The sequence below is a fragment of the Zootoca vivipara genome, chromosome 2, assembly GCF_965207765.1.
Source record: "Zootoca vivipara chromosome 2, rZooViv2.hap1.1, whole genome shotgun sequence".
Lineage (NCBI taxonomy): Eukaryota > Metazoa > Chordata > Lepidosauria > Squamata > Lacertidae > Zootoca > Zootoca vivipara.
The window spans coordinates 5005644-5031962 of record NC_142584.1 but is presented as its reverse complement, the minus strand read 5'-3'; the positions used below and the strand labels follow the sequence as shown (position 1 = coordinate 5031962).

The 26319-nt window shown below is 47.1% G+C and overlaps 1 protein-coding gene across 3 annotated transcripts in view; it reads left to right on the top strand.

Annotated features, from left to right (window-relative positions):
* The window catches only part of RAPGEF3 (Rap guanine nucleotide exchange factor 3), a 70411-nt gene that overhangs the window by 41179 nt on the left and 2913 nt on the right, over nucleotides 1-26319 (top strand). For all 3 annotated transcript variants that reach the window (XM_035101408.3, XM_060272134.2, XM_060272135.2), the window contains 16 exons: nucleotides 3-118; nucleotides 764-852; nucleotides 1167-1245; nucleotides 1981-2131; nucleotides 2320-2402; nucleotides 5321-5360; nucleotides 6549-6630; nucleotides 7332-7478; nucleotides 8557-8654; nucleotides 10574-10699; nucleotides 10965-11146; nucleotides 12613-12703; nucleotides 13917-13967; nucleotides 14862-14949; nucleotides 16081-16145; nucleotides 16617-16671. In XM_035101408.3, the coding sequence (XP_034957299.1) occupies nucleotides 3-118; nucleotides 764-852; nucleotides 1167-1245; nucleotides 1981-2131; nucleotides 2320-2402; nucleotides 5321-5360; nucleotides 6549-6630; nucleotides 7332-7478; nucleotides 8557-8654; nucleotides 10574-10699; nucleotides 10965-11146; nucleotides 12613-12703; nucleotides 13917-13967; nucleotides 14862-14949; nucleotides 16081-16145; nucleotides 16617-16671 (1543 nt within the window). The remainder of the gene's footprint in view (nucleotides 1-2; nucleotides 119-763; nucleotides 853-1166; nucleotides 1246-1980; nucleotides 2132-2319; nucleotides 2403-5320; nucleotides 5361-6548; nucleotides 6631-7331; nucleotides 7479-8556; nucleotides 8655-10573; nucleotides 10700-10964; nucleotides 11147-12612; nucleotides 12704-13916; nucleotides 13968-14861; nucleotides 14950-16080; nucleotides 16146-16616; nucleotides 16672-26319) is intronic.

Genomic DNA, 26319 nt, shown 5'->3' with positions numbered 1-26319 from the left:
AGGATGTTGAAGCCAACACTCTGAGGCTGAAGGAACATGGGAAGGTGGTGCTTGTTCTGGAGAAGAATTTGCAAGGCAGCAGCTCCAGTCATCTTCCTGGGACTCCAGGGAGCAGTAGGTACTGCGGTCTGGCCCCCTTTGTTTCCCCGCTCCCTCCTAGAGGCAGAAGTAGCTTCTCTCTGGTGCACCCACAAGCTCTTTCTGCTTGTTTTTCCTGCCTTCCCCACAAAACAGGGTTGGGCGTCAAGAAGCTTGTACTTCCTTCCAGAAGTACTCTTGGAAGTGCTTTGCTGGCAGCTGCAGAAACATCTCGTCCAACTGCCATGGTGTTTTTTCCAGAGGATCTTAAATGTAGCAAATGCTGCTGGATTCCACATGAAATAGAATAAGAGAGAACATGGGGGCTCCCCCTCCCCCCACAGGAAGATTTATTTAAATTTCCATCTGCTTCTGTAAGATCCACGGGGCAAGTAGTTGTCACTAGTGTAGTCTTCTTGCTTCTTTGCTAATGTGCAACCTTAAGTCTACAAAATATGGTCAGGAGATCATCACTCATGGCTTGTGTGGCAATTCTAGACTACAAAACCTATTATGTAATGTGGTTGTGAGCAAAGTATTCATATGTGAAACTGGGGGGGGGGGTTCAAAATCAGCTAATGATATGGGAGTGGGGAGCATTTGCTATTTAGGTGCATTGCTTGAGTCTGGTTTCCACCTCATTGTCATGCTATCTGAGAAGTTCATGCCTTCCTCTCCTGTTCAGGTACTCAGTGATGTCTGGGACCCCTGAAAAAATACTTGATTATCTGCTGGAAGCCATGCGTCCAGACTCTACACTCTCTGACCTCGTAGGTAAGTCGAGGGCCACTTAAAGAGAAGGGTTAGTTAATACACAGAAGAAAACCCCATGCCAGTAATTGGTTCATGGGCTGCTTTAGAGCTAAGAACTGGAGAAAGAAGTTTGAACAGAGGGGCATCTACACAGACACATCCCTTTGTATCTGTGGAGCCGTCGTCTCCCTTGAAGTGTACAGGGCAATGTGTGTACACTGGAAGAATGTGCATGGGATTATTTGTCGGGTTACGGGAGTTTAAATGCAGATCATCTAGGAGATCACCTAGCCCTTGTAATAATGTTTCACCGTGCTTCTCTGCTCCCTCTGTAGACACCTTCCTTGGAGATTTCCTTCTGACACATGATGTGTTCATGCCAACACCACAGCTGTGCAGAGCTCTGCTCCAACAATATCCTTTGTGGTTTGTGTCTCCGCTGGATTCTACAGCCCTAGTCAGCAGGCAGTTCTGTTTGGAAGGCCACTTTAGAGGCACAGTTTGGTGGGCTGCTGGCAAGCTATTCCCTGCAGGTGCCTGCCTTGCCTCTGGGATGCTAAATAGCAGTGCTGGGAAGGAGGCTTTGGGGGCCAGATTTGGCCCAGGGGCTGCTAGCTGCTCATCCTTGCACTAGAGAGATCCCAGATGTATGCTTCATACATCTCTAGTGTCCCAGGTTAAAAATGAAAGTGGCTTCATCTGAACAGCATACATTTTAATCAGGGCTGTAAATTCTAGTTGGTTAATTGGCTAGGTTAACCAATTAATAAACTTTAGTTTGACTAAAAGGGCATCTCAGATTAAGGGAGCAAAAGTTGTAAATCATGACTAATTTGCCTCATTGATTTAAGCTTTAAGCAGCAGCTGGTGGCTGGGTTTAGCTGCCATTTTTAACTTTCTACAATGCCCAAAGTGACAGTAGGTTGGGGGCATTGTGGGAAATCAAAATGCCACCCAGCCAATGCTACTAGGGAAATGTTGCCCCCTCTACCATTGCTGCCAGGTATTTCTGCCAGGGCCCACCAACCAAGGAGGACTCCAACCAGAGGGCACTTAGCCTAAGACCCCCTAAAACCTAGAGCCAGGCCTGGTCCATGGGGGCCACCTTGCATACGGCTGTGTTTCTGCGTCTCCTTGACTACTGTTCACCTTTCATTCGGAACCGTCGGAGGGCACCGAACAGGACAAAGCTGCCTACATCCTGGGCAAAAGGCAGAAGATCCTGTGGCTGGTGAACCAGTGGGTGTTGCTCTATGGGCGCCTGCTGCAGGCAGAATCCAGCACTGTGGCCTTCTTGCAGGTAACAGGATGGGTGCAGGGAGCAGTGCTAGAGGTGCAACACAAAGAGGATGAGAGGATAAAAGTCGACTTGGGTTAGTGGGAGCCTGTTGCTCGGTTGGCATGAGATTGCGTCTGCAGGAGGCCCTCTTGTTCTGTAGCAACCAGCCTGGCCGCTTCTGCTCATCAGCTCTGGCCGTTTTCTTGCAGAGCCTGTCTGAGTGTGCAACCCAGGATGCTCGTCTGGGCCCCCTGCTTAGGGAACAGCTTCAGGATCGCCGGAGGAACCGAGTGTGAGTCTTCTTGTTGTTGTTGTTTAGTCGTTTAGTCGTGTCCGACTCTTCGTGACCCCATGGACCATAGCACGCCAGGCACTCCTGTCTTCCACTGCCTCCCGCAGTTTGGTCAAACTCATGTTCGTAGCTTCGAGAACACTGTCCAACCATCTCGTCCTCTGTCGCCCCCTTCTCCTTGTGCCCTCCATCTTTCCCAACATCAAGGTCTTTTCCAAGGATTCTTCTCTTCTCATGAGGTGGCCAAAGTATTGGAGCCTCAGCTTCACAATCTGTCCTTCCAGTGAGCACTCAGGGCTGATTTCCTTAAGAATGGATAGTTTTGATCTTCTTGCAGTCCATGGGACTCTCAAGAGTCTCCTCCAGCACCATAATTCAAAAGCATCAATTCTTCGGCGATCAGCCTTCTTTATGGTCCAGCTCTCACTTCCATACATCACTACTGGGAAAACCATAGCTTTAACTATACGGACCTTTGTAGGCAAGGTGATGTCTCTGCTTTTTAAGATGCTGTCTAGGTTTGTCATTGCTTTTCTCCCAAGAAGCAGGCGTCTTTTAATTTCGTGACTGCTGTCACCATCTGCAGTGATCAAGGAGCCCAAGAAAGTAAAATCTCCAAGAAAGTAAAAGCCCAAGAAAGTGAGTCTTCTACTCTGCCCCAATTTGTGTTTTCAAGGATCTGGGTATGTGCGGGGAAGATGAGGCAAAAAAGAATGGCAAAATACCTGGTTTCCTCAGGGCAAGTCTTAATGTCTGTAATGTGATTTGATATGGTATGATATGATATGTGCATCAAAATACACATGTGGATGATTGTAGAGTTGCCTTATTTCCTGATGTAGGAAGCATGTTAGAGTAGCCTTCAGGTGTGCAGCTACTCAGTCAATCAGACCAAAGTTGGTCTGTAAGAGCTCTTCTTACCTGGTAGGTGCTCACTCCATCAGGTGATTGATGGTGGTTTCGGAAGACTCTGTGGTGACACGAACACATCTGAAGGGAACTCTGACTTTCTGAGAGGCTTACTTCTGCATGACACTTTGCCCTTTCATCTTGACGTGGGGAGAGGTCTACTGATCACAACGATGGCTATGTTTGACCTCCAGTACAACTCAATGCCAGCCTCTGGGAACAACAAGCAGGAAAGAGGTGTATTGTGTTTGAGTCCTGCTTGTGGGCTTCTCAGCAGCATCTGTGTGGCCACTTTGAGAACAGGAGGCTGGACTAGATGAGCCTTTGGTCTGACCCAGCAGGTGTCTTTTGTTCTGAGATGTGAAGGGGAGAAGCAAGGTCAGATAAAATATGGACAAAATGTGTTCCTTAACCCCACCCCCAATCATTCCTTCTCTAAATAATAATAATAATAATAATAAATAATAATAATAATAATTTATTATTATTATTTGTACCCCACCCATCTGACTGAGCCTCCCCAGCCACTCTGGGTGGCTCCCAATCGAGTATTAAAACAATACAGCATTAAATATTAAAAAACTTCCCTAAACAGGGCTGCCTTCAGGTGTATTTTAAAAATAGGATAGCTGCTTATTTCCTTGACATCTGTTGGAAGGGCGTTCCACAGGGCAGGTGCCACCACCAAGAAGGCCCTTTGTCTGGTTCCCTGTAACCTCACTTCTCGCAATGAGGGAACCACCAGAAGGCCCTCGGCACTGGATCTCAGTGTCCAGGCTGGACGATGGGGATGAAAATTGTATATTATGTCCAATATCCCTTGCCCATTGTATCATTACTGATTTAACTTATCCATCTACAGTATGCCATTCTAACAACAGTTTATACATTTTTGAGAGTAATTTCACATTGTTTTCCAATAAGTCTTTTTCAAACCTTGAAATTTCCTTACTAAAACCATTTCTTTTACCCTTCACAAATACATCATTTAATTGGTGATACTGCAGCCGATCAGTTACTAAATGTCTTATATCCTCAAATCTTCTCATTTTAAACTGGTCTTCTACTTCCATTAACAGCTCTTTATAAGTTGCCCATTCACTTTTTGCAATTACTTTATTCAAGGATATCGCTTCTAGTGGGGAGAGCCACCAAGGTGTTTTCTGTTCTAATAGGTTTTTATATTTCTTCCATACTACATAAATTGATTTTCTTACCAAGTGGTTTAGGAAACCTTTATGCACTTTTGCCTTTTCATACCATAGATGCCAACCAAATCTATTATCGTGGCCTTCTAAATCTAGAATATCCACATTCTTTAAAGTTATCCACTCCTGAAGGCAGCAAAGACAGCACGCCTCATAATATAATCTCAGGTCTGGCAGGGAGAAGCCACCGCTTTCCTTAGTATCAGTTAGCAATTTATATTTAATCCTTGGTTTCTTCCCCTGCCAGATAAATTTTGAAATATCTCTTTGCCATTGCTTGAAGTGTCCTGCTCCACTGATTATGGGAACTGATTGAAATAAAAATAGCATTCTTGGCAATACATTCATTTTTATTACTGATATCCTTCCCCATACCTCCAAATTTTTCTTTATTTCTATCCAAGTGGATGTATAGTTGTTCTTGAAAATATTTATATTATTTGTTGTCAATCATACCCCTAAATATTTCACCTTTTTCAAATTAACAGTTTTGTTTTTTTGCTGTAAATCTTTTTTTTTTGTATTGTCCTGTCACATTTTTTACCAACATTTTTGTTTTGTTTTTATTTAACTTAAAACCTGCTACTTGGCCAAACTCAGAAATTCTAAGACCCTTGGTATACTTACCCTTGGGTCTTCTACTGTTATCACAAGGTCATCCGCAAATGCTTTCAGTTTATATGCATTGCACTCAACAGTTATACCTTTTATTCCTTCACCTGATCTTATACTTATTGCCAGCGTTTCTAAAACTGGAATAAAGAGTAATGGTGACGGGGTCCCTCTTTCCTCTTTCGACAGGTTAGAAAATGGCAGCAACTGTGCATCTCCGAAGCTTCAGGTAAAGTACAAGTCAGAGAATCAACAGTTCTTCACTAAAGGGAGCTGCAGGCTGCAAACACCACAAAGCAGATGAACATGCTGAATTATTTTCATTCAAAAAGGCAGCTCCCTCTCCTCCACTAATTTGAAATATTTTTGTGAGAAATAAAAATAAATTAATAATAATAATAATAATTTATTATTTATACCCCCCCACTCTGGGCGGCTTCCAACAGAAACATTAAATTACACTAATTTCTTAAAGATTAAAAGCTTCCCTAAACAGGGCTGCCTTCAGATGTCCTCTAAAAGTCTGGTAGTTGTTTTTCTTTTTGACATCTGGTGGGAGGGTGTTCCACAGGGCGGGTGCCACTACCGAGAAGGCCCTCTGCCTGGTTCCCTGTAACTTGGCTTCTCGCAGCGAGGGAACCGCCAGAAGGTCCTCAGCACTAGACCTCAGTGTCTGGGCAGAGCAATGGAGGTGGAGACGCTCCTTCAGGTATACTGGACCGAGGCTGTTTAGGGCTTTAAATAAAGCAGAACTCAGGTTAGGAGGCATACAAGAAAAGACAGTGGACAGACAAGAATCATGTTATTCCATTCCACGGCACCAGGGGCAGGAGCAGAGGAATTCTCCAAAACTCTCCTCTTTTCAGTTTTAGGCAACTTGTTTGGTTATGTATTTCTCAAAACAATGAGGTCTAGAAATGTGAAAATAAAATCTAGGATGGAGCCACCTCATTTTCCCAGCAGAATAAAAAGCAAGACCCCAAAATTCACAGCCTTGCATGTCAGATGGATTCTGGTCTCTGTGTAGCCATCAAATAGGGCCTGTTTGCTTCACCCTCAAAGGTTTGGGGTAGCTCCGTAGCTGGTAAACATGTGCCACACCCAAGAAGTGACAGTTCATCACATCTCTGAGTTTGTGTATATCGGGGAGGCAGAAACCTTCCTGTACAAAGGCAAGCGCCACATCCAATGTGCTGCCTACTTTTGATTCTGCCTACTTCACCATGGGCATGTGCCCCTCCCTTAAAGCATTGCCCATTCAGGGCAAGCGACTCTCCGACAGAGAAAGATTTCCTACTCTCCAGGTTATGCTGGTAGGTTTTAGCCTTATTTACAGGCCTGGGCCTGAAGGTGCCTCTGGATGGAAGAGGATCCCATCGCACCTTAATGCACCCTTCTGTCTTTCCCTCACCCCCAGGTGCGAAGTGCAGTGGACTGGTTTGCCAGCCAGGAGGAACCATTTCTGAACAGCAGCTACACTATCCGAGCCCAGGACAAAGGTAATTTAATGTTGTTGCCTGCCCTTTGCTTTGCCCTGTTTCATCTGGGCAGTTCTCAGAATGCCAGGATGCCCCAGCCAACATGGGAGGTACATATATCCAGCCCCCAAGGTGGCTACAGTAACATGGCTGGAGAGTTCCAATTGGCTGGATGGCGCTGTGGGTTAAACCACAGAGCCGCCATGGGCTTGCTGATAAGAAGGTCGGCGGTTCAAATCCCTGCAATGGGGTGAGCTCCCATTGCTCGGTCCCAGCTCCTGCCAACCTAGCAGTTCAAAAGCACGTCAAAGTGCAAATAGATAAATAGGGACCGCTCCAGCGGGAAGGTAAACGGCGTTTCCGTGCGCTGCTCTGGTTCGCCAGAAGCAGCTTTGTCATGCTGGCCACATAATCTGGAAGCTGTCTGCGGGCAAACGCTGGCTCCCTCGGCCTATAGAGCGAGATGAGCGCCGCAACCCCAGAGTCGGACACGACTGGACCTAACGGTCAGGGGCACCTTTACCTTTACCTTTCTTTTATTTTTATTTATTAAGTTTATATTCTGCCCTTCACCACATAGGTCATGCAGTCCTGCTGTAATTGGCATTATCGATGATTGAACTTGAAAGCTTCTGTGGGCAAAGTGTACAATGCTTTAGCTCCTGCATTAAAGCTGCTTTGCTAAGGTCTTTTTCTTCTCTTTCCCCCCTTCCCCTACATAGTCCCATATGACATATACAGGCCAGACTACTCCTGCCTCACGACGGTGCTTCGGGTGAACGCTTCAGTCCAGGAAGTGCTCACATCCCTGGCAGACTGTCCTGGTTGGAGCAAAGAATGGGTCCTGGTCAAGATCAACTCAGTGGGAGGTTAGTGAGGCACTCATGATTCCCTCTGAGAACATACATGGTCTCTGGTGGCAGCCCAGTATTGCATGGTGATGCAGGTGACATGAATCCACTTGAGCAGTGTACATGCAACCCCCACAATGTGCATGATTTCAGCAGCCCTTTCTCAAGGATGAAACAGACCTAACCTTTTTGCAGCACTGGGAAAGTTTTCTTGCTGTGTCCAATCCAGAGGTGCTTTCGTGTCCTATGTTGAACTGTGGAAAAAGTGGTTCTTCAGACTTACAGCAGAACTGTGTACATAGAAGGGGCCAGCTCTATCATTAGGCAGGGCGAGGCAGCTGATTCAGGCTGCCGATTGTGGAGGGCTGCTGCTTCCCCAATTCCGAGCTGCTGCCCCTGTGTTTGTAGTGCTTACCAGTTGCTGGTCTGGGCTGATTGGCTGTCTCCACTCCACCTTCTTCTCACATTTTCCAGAAGCACCAGAGATGGGGAAAGAGCCCTGTTTTAAATGAGCAGGCAAAGAAGCGGCCAGCCCACTGGGAGAGCCTGCTGAATTTTTCAGCTTTCAAATTCCCAAAATGAGGGGGGCTAAGAAGTTGTAATGTGACTTGGGCGTTCAAGATATTTTGGTTAAATTAACATAATTTAGTTTGACTTGCTCAGTAAAATGTTTGTGAAATTGCCTAGAAATCATTAAAAATGATTGCCAACTACTTGTAGTTATATTATCCTCTATAATAATATCCAAGTGTCTCTGCGTCCAGTCCCTGTGTCCATGGGATTGTGCTACTGCGCATGTGCCCCATGGACAGCCGTTGGGACTTGGAGGCTCACGTGCGCCGCCGGGACTGTAGGCTCTTGCCGCTCGCTGTGATGGGAGGGAATAACTACGTTTTGTTGTTGCTATTGTTGAATTGGGAGTTGGAACTCATGGCTGATATGTTACAAATCACTCTGAGGTTTACCCGTAATGGCTCAGGACCAATTAACTGTTTAGGGAAGTTTTTGATGTTTTATCATGTTTTTAATACCTTGAGCAACACTGCTCCCTTGTGGCAATTTGGGGCACTGCCATGTCTCTTGTTTCTTCTTACAGATAAAGAGGTCTTGCCCTCGGAGGCCTTTGCTGTGTTTACATCCCTGGGGCTGAATGAGAGACTCTTTGCTGCCACTGTCCAGGAGCTTCACAGCTTGGTGAGTGTGTCTTCCTTGCAGATTCTTGCATTCCTTGCAGATTCTCGCAAAGCTCTCACTTTAATTCTCTGGCCCAACCCCCCTGGACACAAGTGGTAAAATTATCTTCTGCACAATCCCCATGGATGTAACCAACTGACAACAAGAAGCACACTTGAATTCTCTGCTGCTCATCAGCTGGTGAATGGTGGGTTAAATCCTGCTTTTTTGGCTGTGCACCCCTGTTCACAGCAGGGGAACTGGCACACACAGACAAGCTGAGCAGTAAGGAGGTTAAATCCTTCTGCTTTGGCTCAGCACACCAGTTTCCCATGGGATGGAGGTGGGTGCCACCACAACAGTCTTGAAGTGCACTTTTCAGCTGATGCCACTCACCCACCAGTGTGGCATCTGCTAAACTTTAAACGACTCAGGACCATAATACCTCTTCGACCCCCTCTCGCCATATTAACCAACCTGGGCCCTGTGATCATCATTGGGGGCCCTTTTTTGTGTGCCTTCTCCACAAGAGGTCCGGAGGTTGTGTATATTTGAGAACAGGCCTTTTTTGTGGTGGCTCCCCATTTGTGGAATGGATTCCCCAGGGAAGTTGGCCTGGCGCCTTCATTACACATCTTTAGGTGCCAGGAGAAAATGTTTCTCTTCAGCCATGACCTTTTAAATGTTTCAGGGCTATTCGCTTGTTTTTGTTTTATGCATTTTGTGTTTTCATTTTCTATTTTTGTGTGTGTAAACCACCCTGGGATCTCTGGATGAAGGGCAGTATACAAATTCAATAAACAAACAAACCAGCCTATCGACAGTTGGGCACAGTTTGGGGGAAATGCCTAATAGGCCAAATTGCAGGTTGCAAGTCCACCCCCCACCACCACCTTGTTGCAGAGGATTTTGGGCAGTCCCTTGACATCATGAAAGCCTCCAGAAGCCTTTATGGGGAACGCACAGTGGAGGCAGTTTAAAAATGGCTTAGGCTAACGCCTTGGAAATTGTCAAAGATGTACAAAAATGTCCCAAGTTGCTGGAGGTGTGGAGATAAATCAGGCACTTTCTACCACATGTGGTGGCTATGCAAAAAACATCCAGGCATTCTGAGAGAGTATCCACTTAGAAATACAAAAAATAATAATAAAGACTTCCTTTAAGAGAAAACCAGAAGCTTACCCCCTGGAGATCACAGATTTGGATATCCCGCAAACAATGAAGAGTGTATTTTTACATGCCACAGTGGCAGCAAGAATTCTTATCGCTACAAAGTGGAAGAGTGATGAAATCCCTTCTATTCATGAATGGATCCAAAAGTTAACAGATTATGCAGAGTTAGATAGTTTATCAGAAAAAAATAAAGAACAAACCAAAACAGGAATTCATCTCAAAATGGGAAGTCTTTAAAGTTTATTTGAAAAACATTTACAGTAGTTTAAACTCTGTCGCAGCGTTTGAATAACTTTAGTAGTTATTCAAGTAGTTATTTAAGAAAGTAGTTATTTAAGAAAGATCTGGAACCTTAGAAAAATCAATAATTAGTTAATTAGTTAATTTAAGACAAAAATGTGTATTGGCAACAAATAATAGATAATTGAATTAAGGAATGGATGGGAGGTCTGGTCTATAGTCCAAGGACCGCTTTTTGTTTTATTGATTTGTAATTAATAATGTCCTTATTATGGTTTGGTTTGTATTTTTTGTCTGGTTTTTCTTTTCTTTTTTGGTGTACAGTATCAGTAAAAAAATAAAAAAGGCTTAGGTTTGTAGCACAGATGTTTGGTCTATTTGTGAAGGTGGGACTAAGGCAGCAACATCCATAAGGTGACCAATTCTGCAGCTCAGCTGTGGCTTTGGGGTGTCCATGGCAAGGCACCTGCAGGCAGATGGTGCCCCTGCAGAGTGGCTTGCACTGATTTCTCCTCCCATTTGCACAGGCCCCTCACCCTGAGCAGCAAGGCCCCACGGCGGGTTCTTCAGAAAACCTGGATTTCATCAGCTCCAAGGACCTGGCCAACCAGTTCACTGAGCATGACTGGAACCTCTTCAAAAGCATCCATCAAGTAAGGAGATTTGTTCCCTGACGAAATCTGTTGTAATGAGGCACCAGACCCTGGGACTGAGGAGATCTTGCTGCGCACAAACACTGCAACTTTGCCATTCCTCACCTTCATGTCCATGGCATTGTGCAGAGATTTTGACAGCTGCCCTGCATGTCTAAGGTGGAGCAGAGTGTGTTGCATGTCTTCAAGTGGAGCTGAGCCCAAAGCATTGTATTTTTAAGGTTGGATTTCAGTGGAGACTCTCCTGGCTGTTGTATTTTTTAAGGTGGAGCTGATCTACTACATCTTTGGACCACAGAAGTTTCCCAATGCAACCACTGCGAACCTGGAGCGCTTTCTGTGCCGTTTCAATGAGCTGCAGTTCTGGGTCACCACCGAGCTCTGCCTTTGTCCTGATGTTATCAAGAGAGCCCAACTGCTCCGAAAATTCATCAAGCTGGCCGCACAGTAAGAGTTTGGCTGAAAGGAAAGCAGTTGGCCATGAATGAGCTTGCGAGTTTGAGGCTGTGTTTTGTTTTTACTAGAACCCCAAGGTCTGGAGCCGAGAGCAAAATAGTGGCTCAGGGGAATAAGTTATTAGTGAGACAGATATGCTTGGCCCAGAATTTTTTTCTTGGGAACAGAACGGAACTTTTACACTCTGTTCTCTGAAAATGCCTTGGGTGCCAACTTGAACAAAACATAGGCACTTATATGAGCACCTCTGAGTACTTCTGCAGAGTGCACCTTCCTCGGCATGCACAGCTGGGCACAGGCCTCCCCCCACTTGCTTCTCACTCCCCACCTGCTTGCAAGAAGTTTCTGCTTGCTCACCTGTCTCCCACCCATCACCCACTTGCCCGCTCACCTCTCTTACGGTCCTGCCTCTCCCCAACTGCCCTGGCTTAGACACACTTGGAAATGGCACCAAAAGCCAGGAGGCAAGCTGGGAAAGAGGGCAGAGAGGTGGCTGCCCAAGGGAGGGAGGGGGAGGGAGGAAAGGAGGGAGGAAGGCACCAACTGGCATAAAATATTGAGGGGCTGCCCCCTAAATATTTTATTGTGGGGGGCAAAGGTACCATGGCCCCATACTGTAGAGTTGTCACATTTGGAAAATGCCATTCCTGATTTTCTCCCAAGATCTCTGGGTTTCAGCAGCCTTATTTCATTGATTTTTAAAAAAGATTTCTGAGCCACCCTTTATCACAATGTGACACGAGGCTGGGGTAAAGTCACAAGAATGAAAAATAATGAAACCAGAGCCAGATCCCGACACAGTCAAATATATTGAAAGGGTATGTGTGAGAGAGGTCTTAATGTTATCACTGTTGCTAAACTATTGGAAAGCGGAAATCCTTGCTGATCTACTAATCCAAAGATCTACCTGTAGACTTGAACTAGCTTCTGGCTACTCATGTATGTAAAGGTAAAGGGACCCCTGACCATTAGGTCCAGTCGTGGCTGACTCTGGGGTTGCAGCGCTCATCTCACATTATTGGCCGAGGGAGCCGGTGTATAGCTTCCGGGTCATGTGGCCAGCATGACTAAGCCGCTTCTGGCAAACCAGAGCAGCACAAGGAAATGCTGTTTACCTTCCCGCTGTAGCGGTACCTATTTATCTACTTGCACTTTGAGGTGCTTTCGAACTGCTTGGTGGGCAGGAGCTGGGACCAAGCAACGGGAGCTCACCCCGTCGCAGGGATTTGAACTGCCGACCTTCTGATCAGCAAGCCTTAGGCTCTGTGGTTTAGACCACAGCGCCACCTGCGTCCCTACTCATGTATGTAGGTCACCTCTTTTTCCCCCTAGGTGAAGCCATGGCTTTGAGCACTGTGGGAGCAGTAAAGCCTGTCCTGGCTTTCACGTGAGGACCATCTGGGGGTTCACACTCACTTCCGCTTTGAGCTGAGTGCCTCTTGTGTCTTTGTTTTCAGCTTGAAGGACCAAAAGAACCTGAACTCTTTCTTTGCAGTGATGTTTGGCCTGAGCCATTCCACCATCAGCCGCCTCTCTAGGACCTGGGAGGTACATTTCTGCCCCAGAGGGAAGGGAAACCAACTGAACTAACTATGCATGCTTTGAAACTGCTTATATACCAGCCTTCTCCAACCTGGTACACTTCGGATGTTTTGGACCACAATTCTCATCGCCCCTGACCATTGGCCACAAGGCTGAAGCTGGTGGGACTTGTTATCCGAAACATTTGGAAAGCACCAGGTTGAGGAAGGCCATAGCAGCAGCAACAATGAGATGTGATTTGCTGCCTTTTCAATGGCCAGTCCCTGCCACCATTTTGTAAGGTGCCTTCATGGATCTAGCATTCCTTCTTGGGGATGCAGGTGAAGGCTGAAGCAAAGGCAAGGCTGCAAAGCAGCTGTTAAAAGGGGAAATGTGGTTATGTGAGAAGGAGTCTCATTATGGTCGCATCACACATGCCTGGATATTGCCTGCATCTCCTAGCCTGATAGCACATTATTTGCACAGATTAACTGTATGTATTCTGTTTGAGATATTGCAGGAAAATACTAAAGTTTTATCTGTGGCATTGGATGTGTCCATTCTGTTTCCCCCCCATGCAAATCCCTTCTAATCAAAGTACAAACGGTGCATGCGTGAACTTGCCCTTTCTGTAGTAATTTTTTTTTAAGAATGTATTTATTAAAGATTTTCAAACAACAAAGACATACAAAAATACAAAACACACACACAAAAAATACAGAACACAAAAAAATCAAAATACAAAAAATATCAAAACAAAAATTCTAACTTGTAACCCTTATTTCTAATCTAATGACTTCCTCATTCCTCCTCCTTCTGCGATTCTTTACATATCCTCTGTAGTAAACTCTAAATCTTATATAATTTCTAATTATTACTTTAATATTACCTTATTTCCAAATCTTTTACATCTTAACCTATTATATTCTAACCAAATCATTCTTCTCAATTATATTCTCATCAATTTCTAACAATATTTATTTTACACCATTGTCTTATTTACAACCTCTATTTTATCTCCTTCACTTCCACTAGTTTCTGATCTATTATATGCTTATTCTTTAAATACATTTTAAATTTCCTCCAATCTTCTTCCACTTCTACTTCACTTCGATCTCGGAGTCTCCCGGTCAGTTCAGACAGTTCCATATACTCTATCAACTTCTTCTGCCATTCATCCACCGTAATTTGATGGCCATTTCTGAACACCCTCCTGTCTCTGTCTCTCTCCTGTCCACAGAAGCTCCCACACAAGACGCGGAAGCTGTTCGGCACCATGGAGCGCATGCTGGTGAGTGGTGGTCCTGTTTCTTCGGAAGGTGTCACTTTTCACTGTGTCTCATCTCTGCACATCTCCCCATGTGCAAAGTGCTTTGCTATTCTTTACTGTGTTCAGCCTGCGAGCTAAATCACTGCTCTTCCCATTTCACAGATGGGGAACTGTGTCTGAAAGAGTGCTCTGCACAGTTGCCATATAAAGTCTATGGCTGAGATGTGGATGTGAGCCCAGATTTCTTCCTTTGGGGCTTACTGAACAGTCCTCTGTGGCTGTTGGCTCATCCAGCAGGAGACAGGCTTCCCAAAAGAATCCCAAGAAGGATACCAACCAGCCCTTCGTGCTGGAGCCCAGTTGTCCTTCTGCCTTTAGCAAAAGAGTCAGGCTCTTTTGAGAAGGGATGAAAAGGCCATTCTTGATTATTCTAAGGTCTTTTTTCCGCTTGTGAGATGGAACAATTTCCCCTCTCTGTTCCATGTGTGCTGTTCTGGGGGTTCTCCTGACCTACTGGTGGGGGGGGCAGAGAGGGCATGGGGGGAGGTGGTGGAAAGCCCCATTAAGCTAGTGGGAGTCCTTGCACAGTCACCAGCCAACACACTGGGTTAGCTGGGGACTCACATAACCATATGTTCCAGTGCCACAAATCTGGGAGAAGAGTTTTGTGTGCATAGGTCTCTCTCTTTTTTTGGGGGGGGGGGATGCTGTCTTCTAAGCCTTCGCCTGAAATGGTATAGTCCAAAAACAGACTTACTAACTTAATCTGCTGTTGGTGTAGAACTAGACTCTACTGTCCTGGACAAGCAAAGGAACACCATTAAAGGGTAGCTTTGTTTGGGGTGAGGCGCCGTGTACCTAATGCACACACAGTTGCAAACAGTCCCAACGCTAATCTTTCTTCCTTCTTTCCAGGACCCTTCTTGGAATCACCGGGTCTATAGGCTGGCCATGGCGAAACTGACTCCCCCCTTGATTCCCTTTATGCCCCTCCTGCTTAAAGGTATAATAAGCTGCATGCTCCTTACTAAATTCACCTTGGCTGTTGGTTTGCATGCATAAATGCTCTTTGTATCTTGAGACCTTAAGGCAGGGGTCCCAAACTACGGCCCAGGGGCCGGATGCGGCCCAATCGCCTTCTAAATCTGGCCCGCGGACGGTCCGGGAATCAGCATGTTTTTACATGAGTAGAATGTGTCCTTTTATTTAAAATGCATCTCTGGGTTATTTGTGGGGCCTGCCTGGTGTTTTACATGAGTAGAATGTGTGCTTTTATTTAAAATGCATCTCTGGATTATTTGTGGGGCATAGGAATTTGTTCATATTTTTTTTCAAAATATAGTCCGGCCCCCCACAAGGTCTGAGGGACAGTGGACCGGCCCCCTGCTGAAAAAGTTTGCTGACCCCTGCCTTAAGGATCTAAACTCACAAAACATATGAAATTTGAAATAATTAAGAAAAAGCATCTAAGACTGTGGACTGGTCATGGGAACTCAGGCTTGCCATCCCTTCTGGCTCAGGGGATTCTCACACATGGTCATAAGCAAGCTTTGTGTTTTCAAGCCTGTCTCAGTAACAGTACCGTACTTGACCCCTGAGCTATGGCTCCTCTCCTGAATGAATGCATGTGTCGGGTAATGTGGAGGTGTCCTCTGATAACCTTTGCTGCCTTGTGAAGGAGTTCTGCTCTTGCTCGTTGCATTACTTTGCAAAGGTGGGGCATGAGACTAGATTCAGGGCACTGCTTGAGGGCACATGATGCAGCCAGCCTGCTGAAGTTGGGAAGCTCTGGTAAGTGCCTGGATGGGAGACTGCATGATAGTCCCATGTATGTAACCTTGAGGTCTATCCTGGAAGAAAGGCAAAATATACTAAATATATAAACCCAACAGCTCATCTGCTGAACATACAGTCTGTACATACTGTGCAGGGGCACCATCGCGGGGGGAGGCCCCCCATTTCAATATTCCATGGCCCGCCGGGCCCCATCAGACTAGTGGAAGACTGCACCGGCCTGCGTAGCATTGGGGGCACATGTTTGACGTCACGTGTGTGTGCTGGGCCCCTTCAGTCTCGTGGGCATGCCTGTGGTACTGTGTGATGAACAGACTCAGATCTTCCTCTCTCTTCACAGACCTGACATTTATCCACGAGGGCAACCACACATTGGTGGAGAATCTTGTCAACTTTGAGAAGCTGGTGAGTGGAGAGACATGGCATGGTAATGGCAAGAGGAGCCTGTATCAGTTAGAGAAAGTTATCATTCCCCCTGCTGGAGAGAATAAGCTACAGTTCCCTTTTAGGTGTTGAGAAATTTCAGTTGTGCATAAGGGCACTTTGAACATGCTGTCTTGTCCTCTTTGTCTGCAAATGACTTACAGTGGTACCTCTACTTACGAATTTAATGCGATCCGAACACACATTTGTAAGTTGAAAAAAATTGTAAGTCGAATCCCATAGGAATGCATTGGGGGGGGGATTCATAAGTAGAAGCAACCCTATCTAAAAATTCGTAAATAGAAAAAATCCTATCTAAACCACATCCAAGATGGCGGACGGAGCTCTGTTCGTAAGTAGAAACATTCGTAAGTAGAGGTACCACTGTACTTAGGGGTGAGATGAGGATGAAACCATTGAGCCTAACATGAAACCTCTGTCTGTTCCATGCAGCGCATGATGGCCAAGGCAGTTCGTCTCGTGCATCGTTGTCGGAGTCACCCCAATCGTGAGTGGGGCAGGGGAGCAGGGGCACAAGACAGGTGTCAGTAGGGATAAGTGGGAGCAAAGTACACCTAACATTCCAGAATTTGAGCTGGATGGACAGATCAGCCTAACCTCATCCCATGCCATTTTTACTGGCACACAATCATAGGTCTGCCCTGTCTTATTTTATGTGGAATTTTTTAAAAGAAGGGTTTGCATTTATATTGTATGCAGTATTGTTATACGCATTATCATGCACAGCGTTGTATGCATTTCTCTCCAGATACATAGTTTTTTATACTCTTCAGTGGGCTTTTCCATAAAATGCACATTTTTATCTTCATTTAATCATCATCCTCATTTTATTTGTATGCCACCTGTCACAGTGGCCGGAGTGGGCTACTTCAGAGTAACGACGCTACGCAGCTCTGCATTTTATTCTTTTATTGGTGCTGCGTATTTACAGTGCTGAAGTCATTGCTATTTACACGGAGTGATGTGGTCAGTCGGTTCCAGAACCTCCGAATGGCTTTTGGCGCGTCTTTCTCCAACACAAAAGCTTTGGCAGACCCATCCTCTTTCCCCTCCTCTTTCTGCGTAATTCCGGAGTTGGGGGGATGGGTCTCCCCCCCTTATTCGCCCCTTCCTGTCCCACCTGGGACCCTGGCTCCTCTACCTTGCCTGAGCCTCGGACACGACTTCCTGCTTCCCCATTGGAATCGGAACTCTCTCTGCTTTCCCCTGTGCTCGGGGATGGGCTTGAACTCAGGAGGGGAGGGACTTCGCGATATCCCCTGTCCCTCACATCCACCCCCCTCCCAAGCTCTCCTTCACCCCTCCCCAGGGCCCCCCCAGGTGTCGGTGACGACTGGAAGCCTAAGAACTCAGTGCTTTCCGAGCCCGTTGGTGTGAACACCTCCCCCCAGTCCTGCGAGCCCCCCCCTTCCGCCTGGGAGGACGGGAATCCCAAAAAGTCCGTGGCGTCAGAGCTGGTAGGGGTAAAAACGTTCTGCCAATCTGCTCCTTCCTCTGACTGGGTGGATCTCGGTGACACCCATACCTCATCCTCTGGTTCCTCAAACTCCGCTTCCCAGCGCCATGGTGAACTGCTCTCCCGTGCTTCCTCCCCCTCCCCCTCCCTTTCCATGTGCCAGGGCTTGGGTCTATGGGGAAAGAGGGCGTGAAATTCTTCTACCAGGAATTCCTCCTGTATCTGAGTGGCTGGGACCCATTCATTCTGGGACGGTGGAGCATCCTCCCATGCCATGAGGTACTCCAGGCCCCCCACCCCCCTCCTTGAGTCCAGGATGGCCGTGGCCTCATTGAGTTGCTCCCTGCCTTCTCTCTCCCCCCCCTCCCTCAGGGGTTTGTTCGCTGCCTCGGAGCCTGCTGCTTTCCCTGTATGGCGACAGCAGCGATCTATGAAACACTGGGTGCACCCTCATGTCCTCTGGCAGTGCCAGCCTGTATGCCACCGGGTTGACCTGTTGCGTGACCGTGAAGGGGCCCAACCTTCTGGGCGCCAGCTTTTTGCACCTCCCTCTGATGGGAAGGCCCTCCGAGGACAACCAAACTTTGTCCCCCACCCTAATGACCTCCCCCGGTCGCCTGTGGCGATCTGCCCCCTTCTTGTACGCTTCCTTGGCTCTCTCCAAGTGTTCTCTGAGCTGCTGGTGCACCGTCTCCAGTTCCTCTGCCCAATCCTCAGCCTGTGGGCCCTCCTCCTCCTCCTCCCCCTCCCTCTCTGGGAAAGATCTGAGGTCGCGCCCGTAATTGGCCTTAAAGGGCGACACCCCTGTGGAGACGTGCACCGCATTGTTGTAGGCAAATTCTGCCAGTGGCAGGCGATCCACCCAGTCCGTTTGCCGCTGGCTGACGTAGCATCTCAGGTACTGCTGCAGAATGGCGTTGACCCTCTCCGCCTGTCCATTGGTCTGCGGGTGTCTAGCCGTCGACAAGCTGACCTCCACCTGCAGGAGGTTCATGAGCCGCCGCCAGAACCTGGAAACAAATTGGCGGCCACGATCCGAAATAAGCCTTAAAGGTAATCCATGCAGTCTGAATACGTGATCCACAAACAGTTTGGCTGTCTCTTCTGCAGAGACCGCCCTGGCACACGGTATAAAGTGGCACATTTTGGACATGAGGTCCACCACCACCAACACTGCGGTCTTGCCCCTGGAAGAAGGCAGATCTGTGATGAAGTCCATGGACACCACTTCCCACGGCCTGTGTGGCGTGGCTAAGGGCTCCAGCAATCCCGGTGGCGCTGCTCTGACCACCTTTGCCCGCTGGCAGGTGTCACAGCCCCGTACATAGTCTCGAACATCTTCCCGCACCCCTGGCCACCAGAAGTGTCTCATGACTAGGTGAGCGGTTTTGTCCCTCCCAAAATGACCCGCCGTTGGGTTGTCGTGCATCTGCTTGAGGACCGTACGTCTAAGCTGGGTGGTGGGCAGGTACAGTGCACCCTTGTAGAAAAGCAGCCCCCTGCGTTCTGCAAAGTCTTTTGCCTGCTCCCCCCCCCTCTCAGTTCTCTGAAGATGCGGTTGGCAAATTCATCCGCTGCCGTCAGTGCTGTGAGTTCTGCCTCGCTCACCACTGCTGCTCCGCAGGACCATGCTGACGGGGGGAAAATGTGCCTTGGTGCCGGTGGCGCCTCCTCCTCCATGTACTCTGGCTTGCGGGAGAGGGCATCCGCCCTGACATTCTGCTCTCCCGGGATGTAGTGTATGGAGAAGTTGAAGTTCGAGAAGAACTCTGCCCACCGTATCTGCCGCTGGTTGAGCACCCTGGCAGTTCTCCAGAACTCCAGGTTCTTGTGGTCTGTGCACACCTGGATGGGGTGCTTGGCGCCCACCAGGAAGTGTCTCCAGTGCTGGAACGCAGCGTGGATCGCAAGAAGTTCCCGATCAAACACCGTGTAGTTTCGCTCTGGCTGGGTCAACTTCCTGGAGAAGAAGGCACAGGGTCTCCACTCTCTGTTGGCGTCCAGTTGCAACAAAATGGCGCCCACAGCTTTATCAGAAGCATCTGTCTCCACGCGTAGGGGCGCGTCCTGAATCACGTGGAACTGGTTCTGGTCTGAGGCGAACACCCTCTTGAGGCTTTCGAACGCTGCTTGCGCCTCTGGTGTCCACCTGAACTTCTGCTTGCCTCTCAGGCAGTCAGTGATGGGAGCCGTAACGCGAGAGAAGTTCTTGATGGGTGTTGAAAGACTTAATTCATAAAGACCAGGCAGGATTCCTGCCTGGTAGACATATGAAAGACAATGTGAGAATTATAATAGATATTCTTGAGAGATTGGAAGTGAAAATAAACACCAAAGCAATGTTAATTTTTGTAGATGCCGAAAAAGCTTTTGATAATATCTCTTGGAATTTTATGAAAAGAAATTTTGTAAAAATGGAGGTTGGCCAAAACTTTGTTAATGGGATTAATGGTATTTACTCTGAGCAAAGAGCTAAGATTATTGTAAATAATGTGGTCTCAGAAGAGATAAGAATTGAGAAAGGAACAAGACAAGGGTGCCCACTCTCCCCCCTGCTATTCATTTCCGTTCTGGAGGTTTTGTTGAACATGATAAGGAACGATGATGGTGTTAAAGGAATTACAGTGGGTACAAAACAATATAAGTTAAAAGCCTTTGCAGACGATTTAGTACTGACCTTGCAGAACCCTGAACAGAGTGCAGTGAGAGTACTGCAGATAATTCAAGAGTTTGGCAGTGTGGCAGGCTTTAAGTTAAATAAAGGGAAAACTAAAGTACTAGAAAAGAACTTGACATTGCAAGAGAGACAGAATATAGAGGATTGCACAGGACTGAAGTGTGTAAAAAAGGTGAAATACCTAGGAGTTAATATGACGTCAAAAAATTTGAACTTGTATAAAGACAATTATGAGAAACTCTGGAAAGAAATCCAAAGAGATTTGGAAGTATGGTCAAGGCTGAAATTGTCCTTAATGGGAAGAATTGCAACTGTTAAAATGAATGTATTGCCGAGAATGTTGTTTTTATTTCAGGCCCTACCGATAGTTGACAAAATGAAATGTTTTCAAGAGTGGCAGAAGACACTGTCTAAATTTGTCTGGCAGGGGAAGAAACCCAGGATTAAATACAAACTTTTGACTGATGTAAAAGAAAGAGGAGGATTCTCCTTGCCAGACTTAAAGATTTATTTTGAAGCCGCAGCTTTTTGTTGGTTGAAGGAATGGTTTTTGTTAGACAATGATGACTTGTTGGATTTAGAGGGCCATGATAATGCGTTTGGTTGGCATGCATATTTATGGTATGATAAAGTAAAATTACATAAAGGTTTTAAAAGCCATATAATTAGGAAATCACTGTTTAATGTTTGGATTAGATACAAAGATCTATTGGAAAGAAAAACTCCTAGGTGGATCTCACCACTTGAGGCAAAGAAACCTAAAAGGACAAATATGGATGAGAATAGGTTGAAATACAAAGATATCCTGATGGAGGTGGGAAACCACTTTAAGTTAAGGCCATATGAACAACTGAAAGATAGGTTGAGTGACTGGTTTCAGTATGTGCAGATAAATGAAGCATTCAAGCTAGATAAAAAAATAGGATTCCAGACAGAAAAGTCGAAATTAGAAACGGAGTTATTAGAGACAGACTACAAGAATTTGTCTAGAATGTATAATTTGTTGCTAGAATGGCATTTGAAAGATGAGCAAACAAAATCAGTGATGATTGAATGGGCCAAGGACTTGGGTCATAATGTGATGATGTCGGAGTGGGAAAAATTGTGGAAGAAGGGAATGAAATTTACGGCTTGTACTGTGTTGAAGGAAAATTTGATGAAAATGATGTATAGATGGTATTTGACGCCGGTCAAGCTGGCTAAAATGTATCACAAAAGCGACAATAAATGTTGGAAATGTAAGCAGGATGTTGGCTCATTCTACCATATGTGGTGGACATGCCCTAAGATAAAAGGCTTCTGGGAAATGATTTATAATGAGTTGAAAAAGATGTTTAAAAACACATTTTTGAAAAAACCGGAAGCCTTTTTGCTTGGAATAATTGGGGAAGAAATCCCCAAGGACGATGTTAATTTGTTTATGTATGCCACCACAGCCGCTAGGATCTTAATAGCACAATATTGGAAAAAAGAGGAACTGCCTTCGAGGCAGGAATGGCAAATGAAAATGATGGATTATATGGAATTGGCAGAATTGACAGGAAGACTCCGGGACCAAACAAATGACAAAGTTTTAAAAGATTGGAAGAAATTTAAAATATACATAGGGTATGAATTTGAAAACTAGATTTTGAACATCCAGGAAAATAAAGAAGTTAAGGCAATAGGGAAATAATAGAAGATTGAAAGGGAGAAAATATGATAGATGATATAAAGATGAAATTTTTGAAGTGTTAAAGAGACTATATGATGGGTAAGAAGGATGATTTAGAAACTGCTACAGAAGTTTATAAAAAAGAAAATCAGATAGTAGGGAATTGGGGAAGCCAGAGGACAATGAATATTAAAATGGATTAGAGATGATATATTTTTTTTTTTTGTTGCATTTTTGTATTTTTGTATTTCTGTATTTTGATGTTTACTTTTTGTATTTGTGTTCTGTATGTGTGTTGATAAAATGTTTAATAAAAAATATAATTAAAAAAAAAAAAAAAAGAAGTTCTTGATGAACTTCCTGTAGAAGTTGGCGAAGCCTAGTAGGCGTTGGGCATCTTTGCGCGTCCTGGGGCTGTGCCAGTCCAGGATGGCCTGCACCTTGTCCTTGTCCATCGCCAGCCCCTTGTCTGACAGCTTGTAGCCCAGGAAGTCCACCTCCTTGGTGTGAAACTTGCACTTCTCCAGCTTCACATACAGGTGGTTCTCCTTCAGGCGCTGCAACACCTCCCTGACATCTTTCACATGCTGCACTGGGTCATCGGAATAGATAAGGATGTCATCCAGGAAGACCAAGCATTTCCTGAAGAGGAGGGACCCCAGGACGTGGTGCATGAAGGCCTGGAAGCATGCTGAGCCCCCTTGCAACCCGAAGGGCATCACCAGATATTCAAAAGAGCCCAGAGGCGTGAACATCGTGGTTTTCCATTCATCGCCTTCCCGGATCCTGATCAAGTTGTACGCCCCCCTCAGGTCTAGCTTGGTGAAAATCTTGCCCCTGCGTGCCGCTGTCAGGAGATCATCCACTCTGGGCATGGGGAAAGCCACTGGCTCTGTCACTGAATTCAGCCGTCTAAAATCCACCACAAGACGGCGCTGTTGCGTGTCTTTCTTGTCCACCCAGAAGACCGGGCTGCCCCCTGCTGCCTTGCTTTCTCTGATGAACCCCCGCTTGAGGTTCTTGTCGATGAAAGCGCGCAGATCCTCCAGTTCCTGGTCTGACATGGCGTACAGCTTGGCTGGGGGTATAGTTGCCCCTGGCACCAGGTTGATCTGGCAGTCAAAAGGCCTGTGTGGGGGTAGGTGGTCGGACTCCGCTTCGCTGAAGACCTCCTGCAGGTCCCAGTACGGCTTGGGTATCGCCTCACCCCCTTTGACGTGCATGGTGGCCACCGTGGCTATCGGAGGCCCCTCCCCTGGTTGGTGCTGCATGCAATGTTCCAGGCAAAAGTCCGATCCAAAAGTGATGCATCTCTGGTGCCAACTGATGGAGGGGTCGTGGCGCGCCAGCCAGCTCATGCCCAAGACGATGGGGGGGGGGTCTGAGATGGTGGTGACGTTGAATGCCAGTGTCTCTGAGTGCCTTCCCACCGTCATTTTCATGGGGGGGGGTTTGATGAGTGATGGCCCCTCCCAGCAGCTCTCTGCCGTCAATGGTCGCCACGTGCAGAGGAAAATCCAGCTGCAGAAGCTGGATCTGGTGCTCTTCTGCAAAGTTTCTCGAGAAGAAGTTCGCTGACGCCCCACTGTCAATTAGGGCGAGGACCGTCAGGGGATAGCCATTTGGGAGCGTGAGCGTCACTTCTAGAACCACTCCTGCTCTGGGAGGGGTGGGCTGGCTCTGCTCCTCTCTGTGCGGGTGGGTGGGCTGGGGCTGTTGTCTGCTGACTGCGCCTGGCTGCTGCCCCTTGTCTCCTGCAGCCAGGCTTTCCCGTTTCCCTGCTGTGGTGCTGCGTCAGTGGGGGAGGGCACAACCGTTCCCGCCTTTCCTTGCCACTCCCTGCGATGTGGGCAGTCTCTGACGAGATGCTGGGGGGAGTTGCAGAGAAAGCAATTCCCACCCCTTCCCTCCTTGCGTCTTGGCGCCGCTGGGGTTTGAAAAGCCCGCGCGCGCGCGCTATCAATCTGCATGGGTTCCTGGTCCTGGCTGGCCCCAGGCGTGGCTTGAAAGGGTTGTTGGGGGAGTGGCTTCTCCTGCGACCGTGGGAACCAAGCCCGCTTTGCGCGCGTTGCTTGCTTGTCGCTCCACCGGGATTCCTGTCTCACCCCCACCGCCAGAGCCGCTTTGCTCAGCTGATCCATATTACTGGGCTTTGGACCTCTCGAGAGCTCATCCTTCACCTCCTCATGCAACCCCAAGTAGAACGCCGCTTGCATTGGGGGTGACTCTAGTTCCCACCCCAATCTGTGCACCAGCATGGTGAATTTCGCCCAATACGCGCGAACTGTCATATTTCCTTGGCGTAAATTATGAAGTTCCTCCTTAGTCTGGTCCATATGACTATCGGACGAATACATCGTTTTCAAACCTTCTAGAAATAGTTTGACATTCTTCATGCAAGGATTCTTTGTTGCGATTAACGGTCTTAGCCACTCCCTGGCTGCCCCGGTAAGGTGCTCCACAATAAACGCTACCCTGTGCTCATCATCAGGGAACTCATCGTGGTGCAGCTCAAGAGCATACACAATCTCAGTCTCAAAGCCCTGATATTCCCTCGGGTCTCCATTGAACTTGCTTACTAGGGTCCCGGCTCTCCTTCCTGGCAGCACTTGGACTTGGGGTGCCCCTCCCGCCTTGTTTTTCTCTGCATCCAGCTTGTTTTGGAGGTCTACCGCCACCGCCCTTAATTCCTGCTCTCTTTGCTGTAGCGCTCTCACCTGTTCCGCAAGTTGTAGCCGGTCGTCCTGGACCTTCTTAGTCTCTTCTTTAGCTGCCTTCAATTCCCCCTGCGCCTGCAGCGACAGCTGCTGCAGTTCTTGCTGGGCTTTCTCCGCGATCTGCCGCCATCTCTCCGCCTCTGACACGCTCATCCCGGCAACTCCAAAGTAGCCCAAAAAAGGATTCGGAGGTTGCTGTCACATGTGGCCGGAGTGGGCTACTTCAGAGTAACGACGCTACGCAGCTCTGCATTTTATTCTTTTATTGGTGCTGCGTATTTACAGTGCTGAAGTCATTGCTATTTACACGGAGTGATGTGGTCAGTCGGTTCCAGAACCTCCGAATGGCTTTTGGCGCGTCTTTCTCCAACACAAAAGCTTTGGCAGACCCATCCTCTTTCCCCTCCTCTTTCTGCGTAATTCCGGAGTTGGGGGGATGGGTCTCCCCCCCTTATTCGCCCCTTCCTGTCCCACCTGGGACCCTGGCTCCTCTACCTTGCCTGAGCCTCGGACACGACTTCCTGCTTCCCCATTGGAATCGGAACTCTCTCTGCTTTCCCCTGTGCTCGGGGATGGGCTTGAACTCAGGAGGGGAGGGACTTCGCGATATCCCCTGTCCCTCACACCACCTTTCCATTGTTAAAACTATGCTCAAGGCAGCATGCAACATGACAAGATTTACAGCATTACAAACATAGCAAAAGTCACAAGCAATAAAGAAAACACACCCAAAACTTTACAACCAAACTGAAACAATTTCCACAGAAATCTAATAAGATCTAAAAATAAAGATACAGAAATCAATAGCAATGAAAAACCCCAATGAAACAATCTCAACAGCCCAAGAGTCTGTTCAGCAGTCAATCAGTCTGTCAGGGCCCCTCCCTCCCAAGCCAGGTGGGAAAAGGCCAGCAATAGAGGGAGCAGAACGTCCAGGACCCACAGCCAATATGGTTTCAGGAGCCTCAACTTTCGTTGCTGGAGTCAGTTAGGGCCTTGCCCTCCCAGGCCAGGTGGGAAAAGGCCAGCGAGGCTGCAGACAGGTCTTCCAGGACTCACAAGATAGATATTTTTGTGCACTGATGCTGCATTGCAAAATCTTGAGACATTACATTCCAACCCCAAAATTTTGGACCATCAAATTGGGCTGGTCTTCTGCATAAAGTGGACCAAGCAAATTCTTCCTCCATCCCTAAGGGTGGACCCTCAGGTCAATGCACTTAAACAAGTGTTGGAGCAGCTAGAATGACATCCTCTTTCAGAGGCAAACCATTGTGCCCTTAGCGCTTCTTTTGTGCTAAGTTTAATTCTTTTCAGAATTGATTAAACTTTCAAGCTCACCTGGACAGGTTGTATTAGGTGACTCTTGGGGTTCCTTCCAACGCTACAATTTTATGATTATATAATTCTAAGGTCTTGGGGCTTATTGGGGGTTTATTTCAGGGTTAATACAGGTCAGGAGACAGAAAAAGTAGGGTTGGTGTGGGGTGGGAAGGGGAGGGGAGGGGAGAGGAGAGGCCATGAAATTGAATTGAAATGTTTGAGGGCTCTAGTATTGAAATAATGCCACTAGCCAAAGGCAGACAGGTGAGGCATACAGACTGAAAGGATGACAAAAAATTAAATGATAA